This window comes from Carex rostrata, chromosome 34 (assembly GCF_964058835.1).
Source record: "Carex rostrata chromosome 34, lpCarRost1.2, whole genome shotgun sequence".
NCBI lineage: Eukaryota > Viridiplantae > Streptophyta > Magnoliopsida > Poales > Cyperaceae > Carex > Carex rostrata.
This window is the reverse complement of record NC_135951.1, coordinates 3,871,166-3,884,903: the sequence shown is the minus strand read 5'-3', so window position 1 is coordinate 3,884,903 and position 13,738 is coordinate 3,871,166. Positions and strand designations below refer to the sequence as shown.

General features: G+C 34.2%; 1 protein-coding gene across 1 annotated transcript; it reads right to left on the bottom strand.

Moving 5' to 3' along the window:
• Window positions 1-4,488: 4,488 nt before the first annotated feature.
• Window positions 4,489-5,786, bottom strand: LOC144548969 (putative LRR receptor-like serine/threonine-protein kinase At3g47570). The gene is made up of 2 exons (XM_078297707.1): window positions 5,363-5,786; window positions 4,489-5,014 (listed from the first exon to the last, which is right to left on the bottom strand). Exons 1-2 carry the CDS (start codon window positions 5,784-5,786, stop codon window positions 4,656-4,658), a joined length of 783 nt encoding a protein of 260 aa, XP_078153833.1. The 3' UTR covers window positions 4,489-4,655.
• Window positions 5,787-13,738: the final 7,952 nt, after the last annotated feature.

The window sequence follows — 13,738 nt, the reverse complement described above, 5'->3', positions numbered from 1 at the left end:
GCTATGCCCCAATCATGCCTCCACATTGGAAAATAATTAGAATTCAAATTTTAAAATTCAAATCATAAAATAATTAGGTATGATAGAAATTATAATATTTTAATTAATCCCCTTAACAATCAATTCATTTGAAATCTTTTCTTTTACCTTTTCTGAATTATATTTCTCGCAAATTTTTGTTTTTATAGGCAACTTGTAGCACGGATGCGGCTAGAGAAGTCTTTCTTAGGGGGATTAAACAAATGCCATGCAATTCTCTAATCAAAGTTCTGTGTCAATTTATAAATTATTACTATATTTGCATCTGTAAATTTTTCTAAGTAATGATTATTGAAACTTGTAGGGGTTGATTCAATTTGAGATGATCCATGTATGGTGGGACCAGTCACATATTGACTTTAGATTCGATAATATCTAATGTGATAGAACCTCGAACTGATGAATCTATACCTTTATGCTATTAAGAACGGGAAGAGATCTCTATGTTGTTTTTTGATGTGAGTTATCTTTTTTATAAACAGTAATTGAGGAGTGATGCTATATTACTTTGCATAGTGCGGATCGGCCCATATTATGGATTTATATCTTTGTTTTTAAAGTTCAAACTGTTGATCTGAACCACTCAACATGATCTTTATATGAAAATGTAGTTGAAGAATGAATTTTTTTTTTCAATTTTCTGACTATTTTATTAGATAGGTTGAAAATCACTACTTTTGTATGGTTCGTAATTTTTAAATTAGGTGATTTTCTGCCTGCTTATTTTAAAAAATAGAAAAAAAATATAAAATTTAATCTCTTAGTACATTTTCATATGAAAGTCATGTTGAATAGTTCGGATCAACTATTTGAACTGTGAAAACGAAAATATGAATCCATAGTATGGATCAATGTGCACTTTGCAAAGTACCATAGCCTCACTCATAACTGAGATCTTATATTTTTATGTATAGTTTGTCGACCTCTATGGAAAACCCGCACAGATTAGAAAGGTGTGGGCCCAACACTACATACTTTTTCCGAAGGAATCACGAAATGCATTCCCCCTAACTGATTCCACTAGCAATAAAAGAGCAAAATTAGAAAAAAAGAAGCCCATATTAGGAGAAAAGGAGGTGATTTTGCAACCGAATTTGGAATCAATAGTAGTATAGTACTGCCAAAAACTCAAATTCCAGAATCAAAAACCAACTTTACTGTTCCTGAACCTGAGAATAATTTTAATACCAATAATAGTATCGATAATAATAGTGATGTTGAGAAAACCGACCCGGTAAGAGCAAATCTAGAATCTGAAACTATAGACCCGAAACCTGACGAGTCTTTTCAAATAAACCCAATTAGGTCTGCTAGCCCAATTCAGGGCGAATGCTTGAAGTCAGAAGTGGAATTGGGTCAAAATCGACCCGTTTCGAATCCAGACCTGGCAAGACCAAATAACCCAATACAGATGTCACAACAGCCAACCAGACATTTCCTACAGGAGCCTTGGCACAATCTTTGGTTAGTGTTTTTGTGCATTTTGCACTTTCCTTGTTTTTTATTTTTTTTATTTTAAGAGTCTATTTGTCACAGGTGCTTGCTTGTGCGAATATAGCTCGTAGCGTACCCATAACTGTAAATTAAAATGTATTCTTTAATAGATAAGGGTTAATTTAATAGAAAAGCTCCCTTATCATTACATTTAATAGAAGTTCTTGGGCATATAACCCTCATTTTTTCAGTTGACAACGGTGAATTTAAAAATTTACATCTAAATTATTTTTCCTTGGCAAATCTCCCCTATCATTGTTGTGCATGAAAACTATATTATGTTCTCATTAGATAAGTGATTAGAGTTAGAATTTTAGAGAGGTGAGATGAACAATAGGAGGAACCTTGGAGAAATTACCTTGGTCTGAGCTCTAGGGTTTAGGGTTTAGGGTTTAGGGGCTCATGCTAGTAATGGGTGTTTGTAATTTTCAAAACACTAGCAACCAATAGTTTCTTCTGCCCTTTATTTATTATTTTTTTTTTGGTTAAAACCCCTACTCATATAAACTGAATCCAGTTGTACTAACAGAAAAAAATGATAGAATGGAGGCGTACAATCAGGGAAAGTGTGTCCATCTCAGATGTGGCAACACAACCAAAACCAACTACAACAGATGTACTATTGCCTCCAGTTACAACAACAACAGTTACAGCAAAATCAGTTACAGTCGAATCAATCCTCGCCTAGCAACAACTCTTTGCACGAGAAGCAACCGCAGTTTCAGCAACAAATGATGTATTACTAGCAAATGTACAAATGTACCAGATGTATTTGCAGCAGTCGATGCAAGTTCAACAGCAACAGCAGCAGCATTGGTACCAGTTTCAGCAACAACAGATGGCACTGGCCAATGCACCTTTCTCTCAGGTCTTTAGTGTTTATGTTATTTATTGTTTTTTTATTTAAATATATTTTTAATTTAAGTGAGGCTATGGTACTGTGCATAGCATAGATTGGTCCGTACTACAGATCAATTTTTTCACTTGCAAAGTACAAATAGTCGATCTTAACCCTTCAACATGATTTCCATATGAAAATGTACTTGCATATCAAATTTTACATTTTTTTAGATTTTTTTACTATTTTTTAAGTAGGTAGAAAATCACTTGATCTAAAGATTCTTGACCATTTAAAAGTAGTGATTTTCTACCTATCTAAATAAAATAGTAAAAAAATTCTAAAAAATGTAAAATTTCGTCTCTACGTACATTTTCATATGGTGATCATTTTGAACGGTTCAAATCGACTGTTTGGATTTTAAAAACGAAGATATTGATCCATAGTACAGACTAATATGCGCTATGCATAGTACCATAGCCAATTTGCAAACAACCAGCAGTCTAACCAAGGAAAGGAGATACCAGTAGTCTAATTTATGGTTATTGCATAAATTTTTTATTAATCTGTTTATAATTTAAATTATATTTATGGGGTATGGCACATGAGTTAATTCAATTTTTTTATGAATTTTATGTTCTTTCAATTGTTTGCAGGATAAAGAGCAGGTAGCATCTTCGCATCCGTCAACTCCTATCAAATAACCTTTGTTTTGAACTGGATATGTGAGGCAATCAGTGGCTTGTTTTATTATTTTTGTATTTTTTATCTTGATTGATCTAATGGACTCGGTTGTAGTTTAGATGGAATTTGATGAAATATATTCATGTTTTGGAGATGATTTAACAAATTGCATAGGGTTATTTAAAAGTTGTGTCAATTTGCGCTTTCTAACATTGCAGTTTTGACTTTGTACAGCGCACAGGCTATAGAATCAAAACAACATTGCATATGCTTAGTGTGCTGCATGAAGCCAAAACTGCTCTGTTAAGATATTAACCCAGATTTGTGCTGGGTTTGTAATATCTTTGCATTTGATTTTTAACTATTGGTAATTAAATAATAATAACTCAACAAAACAATTAGCACATCGAATCTAACAGGAGTAAAGTTCCCAAAAAAATTTAACATTAAAATATCATAAGTATCTTAGTGTTAAATTTTACATGATGCATGGTTTATCATAACAAATTTTAAATTGGGTATTCAAAATCAATAATTTGAAATTACTTTTGTAATTGGGATATCACTTCTCTCCCAATTAGTTTGACACACAATTAATTCTTTAATTGGAGGTTGTGCTGTTTAAATCAGTAGAAATAAAACCCAAATAGTGTTGTTGTGCTGCTCAAATGAAATCAGTCAAAATGTACTAAGTTCATTAAATAAAGTAGCTCAATTGGAAATTTCTTATTTTCTGTTAGAATTTTGAAATTTTCTTTTTTGCTTGATCATTTGCTGTTGAATCTATTTTATCTGATTTTTGCATCTCAAATAGCTAAAAAGTGTAAATCATCTTGCTTTGATAATTAAAAACAAATTTTAACATATTTTGTAAATAAAATAAAATAAAGGTCCTTTCTGAAATTTTTTATTTTTTCCCACCTAAATCACATGCATATCTAATATCGAATAAATAAAGTGTTTTGTTTGACTACAATAAGACATCCTTTTGACTGTTATTACAATCACCGCGTAACAATCACGTGACAGCAACCAGCTTGCATTTTAGTTTTTAAGCTTCATGAATTAGCCTTGTGTTTTAAGAGTCGAGAATCTTTATTGGGCCTTGATTCTCAGTCAACCCACTGGCCCATTGTCAGAGAAGAGAAAGGAATTCATATGACCTAAGATACATTATTTTTTGGGTTTGAATCTGTTCCGTTCATTACATATTAGCACAAATCTTAAAGAATCCATGTGCATTAAAACATTGCTGGGATTGATCAGGATTATGATCAGATGGTCTGGATTGAAACTCAAACGGCGAGGCAATGCAGAGGATCCAGACTCGAAGATAGTAGGTGCATCCCCACAGTTTTTGAATAATTGTTGAGTTTGGAATTCGGATCATCCAATTAGAATCTGATTCAATTCAATTAATTTGAAAATTCATAAAATTGTTTTCAAAATCATATCAATTTTAGCCGTTACTTTCAACAATTCGTTATTACAACATATATACTACAACAGCATAAATTACCACAACCGCTGTCCAATTTTACATATAATACATATTTAGTGGATCCCTTTCTCTTCTTTTTCAATCCTTTTTTCTCAGTCTCTATGACCTAAGCAACTTTGTTCGTGTTGAGTTCAACTCCTTGGTAACATCTTTGATAGAAATACGCTCTTTTGGCGACTCTTTGGAGCACAGAAGCCCGCATTGAATCACTGAAACCAAACAACTATAGACATTTTCAGGTGCATACAAATTGTGTTTTCCATCATTTTCAGGGAATAATTTGGGGTCGACTATGTCCATGACTTGGTCGGGGAAAACCATCTCAACTTGCTTCCGAAGGCTCAAACCATCTCTGATTCTCTCATCAGTTGGACTTACTCCTGTGAACAACTCGAGCAGAAGAACTCCATAGCTGTACACATCTCCTTCTACCGATGGCCGACCACCCATCCCATACTCTAGACAATAAAAAGTTAATAGTTACATCCCTAAATTTAATTAGTACAGAAGCACAGTGAGCTGTTTCTCTACCTATTAACATAAGTCTAATTCACCTAGTTTGAAAAACATGGGTCACATGATTTTTTAAAATTTTATAGCCCAAGACAGTAAATTAAGGTAGATAATAAAATTCAGTCTCAATCATGTCACTATAAATGAGGCAATAAATATTTTTTCCTTGGGCCTCGCCAGTGGAATAGCCTTGGCCAATTTTTTTTCTTTGAACCTTAACAAAGTCTATAAATAATTTTGTAACAGCAACATAAAAAAAATACTTCTCAAATAATATGCTCTGCTATATATACCTGGAGGAATGTAGCCAATAGAACCCTTAATTCCACCGGTGCTCGACATTGATTGAGAAGGCATGGTATCAGGTCGAACCAAAAACCTTGCTAATCCAAAATCACTCACATGTGCAGTCATGTCATCATCCAAAAGTACATTACTAGGTTTGAGATCACAATGCACGATTGGTGCAGTTAAATGGTAATGGAGATAATCTAGCGCTACCGCCACATCAAATGCAATGTTCAATCTCTGGATCAAGCTGAGGGTTCTGAATGGCCGATCCGTACATGTATTTGGATGCAACCATGTTTCCAAGCTACCATTTGGCATGAACTCAAAAACCAAAGCCTTGAAATCATTACCTTGGTGGTCAATGCTACAGCACAAACTCAACACTTTAATAAGGTTCCGGTGTCTCACATTTTTAATGCCTCGCATTCAGATAAGAAACTTCTAGAAGTACTGTGTTTCTCAAGGTTTAACACCTTCACCGCAATAGTTGTCAGTTGTCACATTCTCGATGTAAACTTCTCCAAATGAACCTCTTCTAATTAGATTATTCGGGGAGAAATTTTCTGTAGCTCTAAGAAAGTCATTGTATGAAACAGGCTGTAACCCATATTTCAAATCTTTATCAGATTGTGGTTAGTTTTGAGGGTTGTTTCTAGTATAATGGATCACTAACAAGCAAATGATTGCAATTATGCAAATAAAAGAACCAACAATAGAACTTATGAGCACCATGTTTCTTTGAAAGTGATGTTTCTGTGTGGAAGGTTGTGAAATGCAGTGTGACAAATGCACCTGAGGTACTCCACCACAAAGCTTTAGATTCCCTCTTACATCTAGACTACAAGCATTCTTGAAAATGCCTTCTTCTGGTAATTCTCCCTCGAAATTATTGAAAGAAATATTCAAATATTGCAAGTTCATTATACCCAGGAATTCAGGGACTCGACCAGAGAGCAAGTTGTTAGAGACATCAAGGATTTCCAGCCCTGTTAATTTGCTCAAGCTGGATGGAATTGTTCCTTGGAACATATTGCTATCAAGATAAAGGGCTTGAAGTACCTGGCATCCATCAATTGTGCTTGGAATCTCTCCACTCAACTTGTTATTCGAGAGATCAAATGATTGCAGGTTTTTCAAGAGACCAATTTCTGGTGGCAACATGCCAGTTAGATAATTGTGTGATAAGTCCAAACTGATGGAAAGAGAAGGAAGACCCATGATTTTTTTGGGAACTTCACCTACGAACTTATTATTTGAAAAACTGAGGACTTCTAATAATTTCATGCTACTTAATTCTGGTGGTATACCCCCTTCTAATACGTTATTTTCTAGATATAGCAAGGTCATTTGGGTGAGGTTAGAAAATGTTGATGGGATTTGGCCTGATATCATGTTATTACTCAGATCTAATGCTCCCAATTTGAAAAGATTACCAATTTCTACTGGAATGCTGCCACTGAGAAACATTCCGTCTAGGTAAAGCCCATTTAAGTTATTGAGTTTTTCGAGCTCTGCTGGTATGCTTCCAGAAATTGGGTTACTAGACAGTGAGAGTTCAAGAAGACTATTAGAAAGGTTTGTTATAGAACTGGGTAACACTCCTCGTAGTTGGTTGTTGTCAAGTTGTAAAATTTCTAAGAAAGTACAATTTGTCAAAGCATCCATGAAACTCCAGTCAAGTTGTCTCTTAGCTTCTAGTTGATTAAAAGCAAAAACAACTGTTTGAAGATTTTGTAAGGCTCCAAAGCCAAATGGTATCACGCCACTGAAGTAATTATTACTTAATTCAACACTAATAAGAGCAGAACAATTGGATATGGATGGTGGGATTTGTCCTTTGAGTTGATTGGAATAGAGGTATAGATATTCCAAGTTTGGTAAAGCATTGCACATATCGAAAGGGAGAGCTCCATGAAGCTGGTTATTACCAAGATTCATAATAGACAATGTTGATAGGTTGTAAAGGGAGTTTGGTATTTCACCCGAAATGTTGTTATCATAAATGTCAAAACTTTGGAGGTTTTGTAATTTCCCGAGTTCATCTAGGATGAATCCACTTAACATGTTTTCGTAAAGAGCAAGTTGTAGTAAGTTAGTAAGGTTACCCAAGCCAGGTGGAATGTGACCACTAATGTTATTGTGGTAAAGATAAAGAATTGATAGCTTGGTAAGGTTACCTAAGGTATGTGGAATAGAACCCATGAAGTTATTATTGTAAAGGTAAAGTTCTGATAGATTAGTAAGTTTGCCTAAATCATCTGGAATATTGCCATAAAAAATATTTTGGTCAAGATAAAGATATATTAGGCTACTAAGGTTGCCCAAGGTGGAAGGAATTGATCCTGTGAGATTATTGACAGATAGTGATAATAATTGGAGCTGTGGGATGAGACTGAATTCCAATGGTATGCCTCCTGTGAGGAAGTTATTTGCCAGATCGATAGTTTTAAGTTCTTTGCATTGCACTAAGTTAGATGGGATGGTTCCATGGAGATTATTATTTCTCAAATAAATAACTTCTAGATTTGAACAATTACTTAGGGTAGATGGAACGCTACCATTGAGAAAATTTACACTCAAGTTGAGAAAACGTAGCCTACCCAAATACCCGATCTCTACCGGGATGCTTCCTTCCAACTGGTTATTAGAGAGACTCATTGTTTGGAGGAACGTGAGGTTTGCTAGAAATGGAGATATATAACCTGACAAGTTTTTGGAGTCGAGAATGAGAGCAGTCACTCTATTGGGATGGTGCTGGTCACACAAGATGCCTTGCCATTGACAGTGGTGCAGTGACTCGTTCCATGAGGAGAGAACTCCAAATGGGTCATCATGTATTTGGGACTTGAAGGAGAGAAGTGCTGATTGATCAGTTTTACTAGTGGTTACTATGGCAGCGAGAGAAAAGGGGGATAAGGTTAAGAGACTTAAGAGGAGGTGAATAGTGAGCACTCTATAACAACGTTCCATGATTTGTGAAATGATGGCAATGGATTTCTCTCTCACATAGTTCTGCTCTTCTTATAGTTAAAGGGACATGTATGGTTAGAAAAAAGTTGACCACAAGATATTCCCTCATGAGTCGTTCTAGTGCTAACTGCTATTCCATCTTGTATGGACGTCTTATTCGAAGTTTTGTTTTGAATGGTAAGTAGAAACTGACTAGCTGCGAAGTAGATATTGATTATTTTTGTTTTCCTTCTAACCGTGAAGATAGGTTTGGAGAAAAATAGCTATGAAAGTTGAGACATGGAACCGGAGTTGTGGCTCATTTTACATTGAACGCACTGATAGTCTTTTGAATATGACTCTTGCTTAAAACACGGTCTAAATTCAGAATATGAAAGCTGGAGATGACTGCATATGAAATAAATAAAATACGACAGGAGACAAAAATATATTCTAGTGAACACAAAACACACATTACTCATATAAAAAGATATATATATACAGTGTTCAATATCGGTGGTGTAGCCAGAATTTTGATGAGGGGTGGGCAAAAACAATGAAAAAACTACAAATTTCATCCAAATATTTAATGTTAATTGTATTTCTCTTCCATGTCCTTATCCAATTAAAAAAAATAGTAAATAAAAATGTAGAAGGAAAAATAAAGGTAAGAAAAAAAATATAAAAAAAATTCAAACACAAATAAAAACACACAAAATTAAGAGAAATGGTGGTGTACTAGATTCCTAAATGGAGAGAAAGAAGAGAAAAATAGAAAGAAATGAGAGTAAATAGATGGAAATGGAGACATCTTATTCATATAAAAGATGGAGCCAGCTCTTCTCTCAATAAATCTCACATATTGCCTCTTTATGTTTGATATTTTATTTTATAGACATAAGTCACATAATTTCATTACAATCTCTTTGATGGCTCATGTGCTCACATATTTTCTCTCGGGAGTACTTGAATATCCAAGATACAAAATTAGATATGAAAAAAAAATTACAAAATTGGAAAATGAAACGAAAATTTCAAGCTAATTACTTGCAGTAAAAGGAAGAGGGAGTTAAGAAGAATACATTTGCACCTTTTCACTGCAGAGGTGGGCAAAATTTACAATTTGTGGTAGGCAAAAACTCAAATATATAGAGATTTAAGCTTGTTTATCCGAATGCAGTGTCCACCCCTCATATATTGTAGCTCTGCCTCTGTGCACTATGTTGCACAAACAAAGAAGTTCACAACGAAATATTGTTCTCAACAATAAAACATGACTAATAAATTAAACATAAAAAGGACAACTTCAACAAATAATTCAGAATTTGATCCATCCAATTGCAAAAATATTACACATAATATCACGGAGTAGAGGGCTGGGAAAGGATTTAGAAATATAAGGTTACTTGTTCTTATTTTCCAAAAAAACGAGAAACAACTTGAACGTACTCACGCTTCAATGACGAGAAATAGAATTCCCAAACTGGTGGGTTTATTGTCCCGAAGTGTTTTGGACATTATTTTATTTAGATGTATATAAATAGACTTTTTGTTTTATATACATATCTTCAATTAATTTTATTGTCCTGGCATATCTTCAATTAATTTTGTGATGTTCCTCCTCCCTTTCACCTCTTCCGTGTTGTCTAGTAAAGACAATGTTCACCCACTATATTAGTGATCCATCCACTACATTAGTGCTCAGTCAATACAATGTATTCCAACAATCATTCTTTGGTAGTACAAGTTGTCTGACACTGACCATAACAATAAGTCATGAGAGTTAATTACCTGAGACTAATTATTAGATCCGAACCTTTGGACATGCCCTACCCGACATCAAAACATGCAAGGAAGGAAATTTTGCATTGGTCTATCACAGAGTGTTCATCCACTACAATAGTGGAATGGTTTTTTTCTCTCACAGAGTGCTCGTCTCATAGTTAAAGGGAGATGTATGTTTAGAAAGAAGTTGACCACAATATTTCGCATTCACAGAGTACTGGCCTACTACAATAGTGATCCATCCGGACTTTGTATATTTTTTCTCCTATGCTCTAATTAACCTTTTAATATTATCCATGGGGCTGGCACCTGAATAAATTTATAGGGTTTTGAATAAAAATGAATGCGAAATTGCATCATAAACACGCATGCACACACGCGCACACACCATTAAGTGACAAGCTAAGAAATTTGTCTAATCCATATGCTTACCATTAAGCTAATTTTAATTTTAATTTTTGTACTTTTCTAATAAGCAAATAAATTAAGGAAAAATATAATATTCATATCCTCTTTATTCATGGGATACAAGTTTGATAGTCATGTTAATGTATTTTTTTTGAGACTCTTGATTAATATTAAAATCAAGAATGACTATTTATCGGTATGTTGTGTCGACCTACAAATGTCATTAAAAAGTCCAAAATTTTAATAAATGCCTACGGGCTTTGTCTGCAACAAAAAAGAAAAAAAGAAAAAAAAAGAAATCATTACTACATTATGTTTCATATCTCTTCCACAATAGATTGTGGACGCCGTATTCTCTGTCATATCTCTTTCATGTCTCTTTCACAATAGAAATTATTGAGGTAATTTCTACCCGGTCAAGCACTTTCCCTCTGTTCAAACCATGCACCTTTTTCCACACTACCTTGACATTAAATGCCTACTCTCTCATGGTCTATCTCCTTTTTTTTTGTTCTGGTCATGATGTATACACTGATAAACATCACTGATCCAAGCGAATCAAGAATATGCACTCTATGGAAAGAATCGCTGAAATGTTTTTAATTTTTCCAATTAAACTCTTCCATGGAACAACATCTATTTTTTTAGTATTGCAAGTAGGACCTTTTCGTAGCAATGGGTCTAAAATTTCAATATTACTAAATAGTTGTATGTAATCAATAAAACCATGGATGAATGGTGATGGTCCTGCCATGTGGACCCTGCTGGTCAATGAAATAATTCCTAAGTTTCTTATTTTTCAAATAGTCAATGATCAACAAATCCTAATCATTCCATTAAAAGTTAATTTAATTAGGATCAGATTGTTCTTTTCTTTAATTAATTTTCTTTTTCAAATTTTAATTATGTAATTTTTTTTTTAATTATGGCTTATGATTAATTAACAATATTTACAAATATGTGTTATCTTATCACAAATTGACTACAACTGACAGTTATATTCATATATATTGAAGTATTTTAGATCACTCGACAACCCACTGTTTTATTATTTTTGTAGGATGGGTAAAAAGGATGGTGGACTAGAGAGGGTTTGTGGAAATAGTAATGTTTAAAGGGATGGTGCTTGAACCGGGAATCAGGTACGTCTCATCGATCATAGACAAAAGTGCGAGGAGAGGAATCATTGGTGTGCGTCAAAGTGAAGTTAATTAAGCCAAACTGGATCCAGTAAGGGTTATTCAGAATGAGTGAGATGCCTCTAGGGATGATAAGGGAGAGTAAGATAAAAAAAAATAATAAATAGTTGTTTGATGTAAAAACTCCATTAATTAAAAAGAGATAAAGTTCGAGTCTCTAAAACAAAAGGTGTCCTTTTTAAGTTGGATTTTGAAAAGGCGTATGATTTAATAAATTGGGAATTTCTACAAGAAGCTTTACTTGCTCGGGGGTTTGGGTCTAAATTTAGACGATGGATTTCTGATATTTTGCAAGGTAGTCGGACGTGTATTAGTGTAAATGGTTGTTTGGGAGAATACTTTAGTTGCAAGAGAGGATTGCGACAGGGGGATCCTCTATCTCCCTTTCTATTCGATATAGTGGCTGAGGCTTTGCATAAAATTTTACAAAAAGCTAAAATGGCAGGTTTTCTTAAAGGTTTGGGTAATTTTGTAGGTGTTGGGGATATCTTGAATCTGCATTTTGCAGATGATACCTTATTGTTTTTGGAAGCAAGTGACAAGATGGTCGAAACTCTTAAATTACTATTATTGGGTTTTGAGAATATGACTGGTCTGAAAATTAATTATCACAAGAGTGTTATGATACCACTGAATTTAAATGAGTTAGAAAGTAAGAGATTAGCGGATAGGTTTGGTTGCACCATAAGTCAATTACCTATAACTTACTTAGGAGTACCTGTGCATTGGAAATCTATTCCTGTTGAATGTTGGCATGTCCCAATCGATAAAATTGAGAAAAAACTACAGGGATGGAAAAGTAAATTACTTTCTATAGGGGGTAGAGTAACATTACTAAATGCAGTAATTTCTACCATTCCTTTGTATTGGCTTGCTCTGTATAAAATGCCTATTCAAATTAGAAAGCATATTGACAAACTTAGGAGAAGGTTTTTACGGTATGGGGGTAGTTCAGTTAGAAAAAAGATTTCTTTAGTTTCATGGTCAGTAGTTTGTGCTAGTAAGTTGCAGGGGGGTTTGGGTCTTTTAAACTTGCATACTATTAATATAGCTCTATTAGCTAAATGGTGGTACCGATATAATGACCCTGCAGTTGTAGGGATGTGGAAGTATATTATTCTAGCTAAATATGGGTCGCAAGAGTATAGTTGTAGGATGTCAGCTTTTTGGAGGAATGTTCTCAAACTAAGACCATTTGTTGACTTGGGGTTTCAGAAAAAAGTAGGAAATGGTAAGGAGGTTTTGTTTTGGACAGATAGATGGATGGGCGAATATCCTTTAAGTGATTTATATCCCCAAATGTTTTTAGTTGCAACTAATATTGGTATATCTGTAGCTTCAGTTCTAGATTCTGGGAATATTAACTTAGCTTTTAGGAGACAACTAACAGGGGACCTTAGGGATGAATGGTATAGTTTAGTTTCTCAATTGAGGGTAGTGCACTTGGATATTGATGTGATGGATAGTTTGAGTTGGAGATGGAATACTAATGGTCGATTTACGGTAAATTCTTTTTATAGTTGGCTTGAGTATGGAGGGATTCAAAATGTTACTTTTAATACTATTTGGAAAGCAAAGATTCCATTTAAGATTAAGATTTTCTTGTGGCTTGTTAAGCAGGATAAGATACTTACCAGAGTAAATTTGAGCAAAAGAGGATGGCTAGGAGATGTAGCTTGTTAGTTTTGTGGGGCACCTGAAACAATAGATCACTTGTTTGTGCAATGCCCCTTTTTCTGAACAATTTGGAATTGGATTGCTGATTATAATAATTTCGCATTTGATATTACAACTATGGAGGAATTGTGGTTTATTGATGCTTTAATTCCTTTTAAAGATAGGTATTTGATCGAATTGGTAAGAGGAGCAGTATTGTGGGTCATGTGGTTAACTAGAAATAAACTATGTTTTCATGGGATACATACTTCTCTTAGATCCATAGGATCTCAAATTATTTCTTTAGCACAATTTTGGGTGAGATCCAAAGGAAGGGGTACTCTTCTTACACTATCCTTAGTTCTACCTACTGATGCCATG

Excerpts from the sequence above, each read along its gene's own strand:
- LOC144548969 (XM_078297707.1), bottom strand. The coding sequence starts at position 5,786 with ATGCGAGGCATTAAAAATGTGAGACACCGGAACCTTATTAAAGTGTTG. Across the intron at positions 5,015-5,362 it reads TATTGGCTACATTCCTCCAG|AGTATGGGATGGGTGGTCGG; the intron begins GTATATATAGCA and ends TTTATTGTCTAG.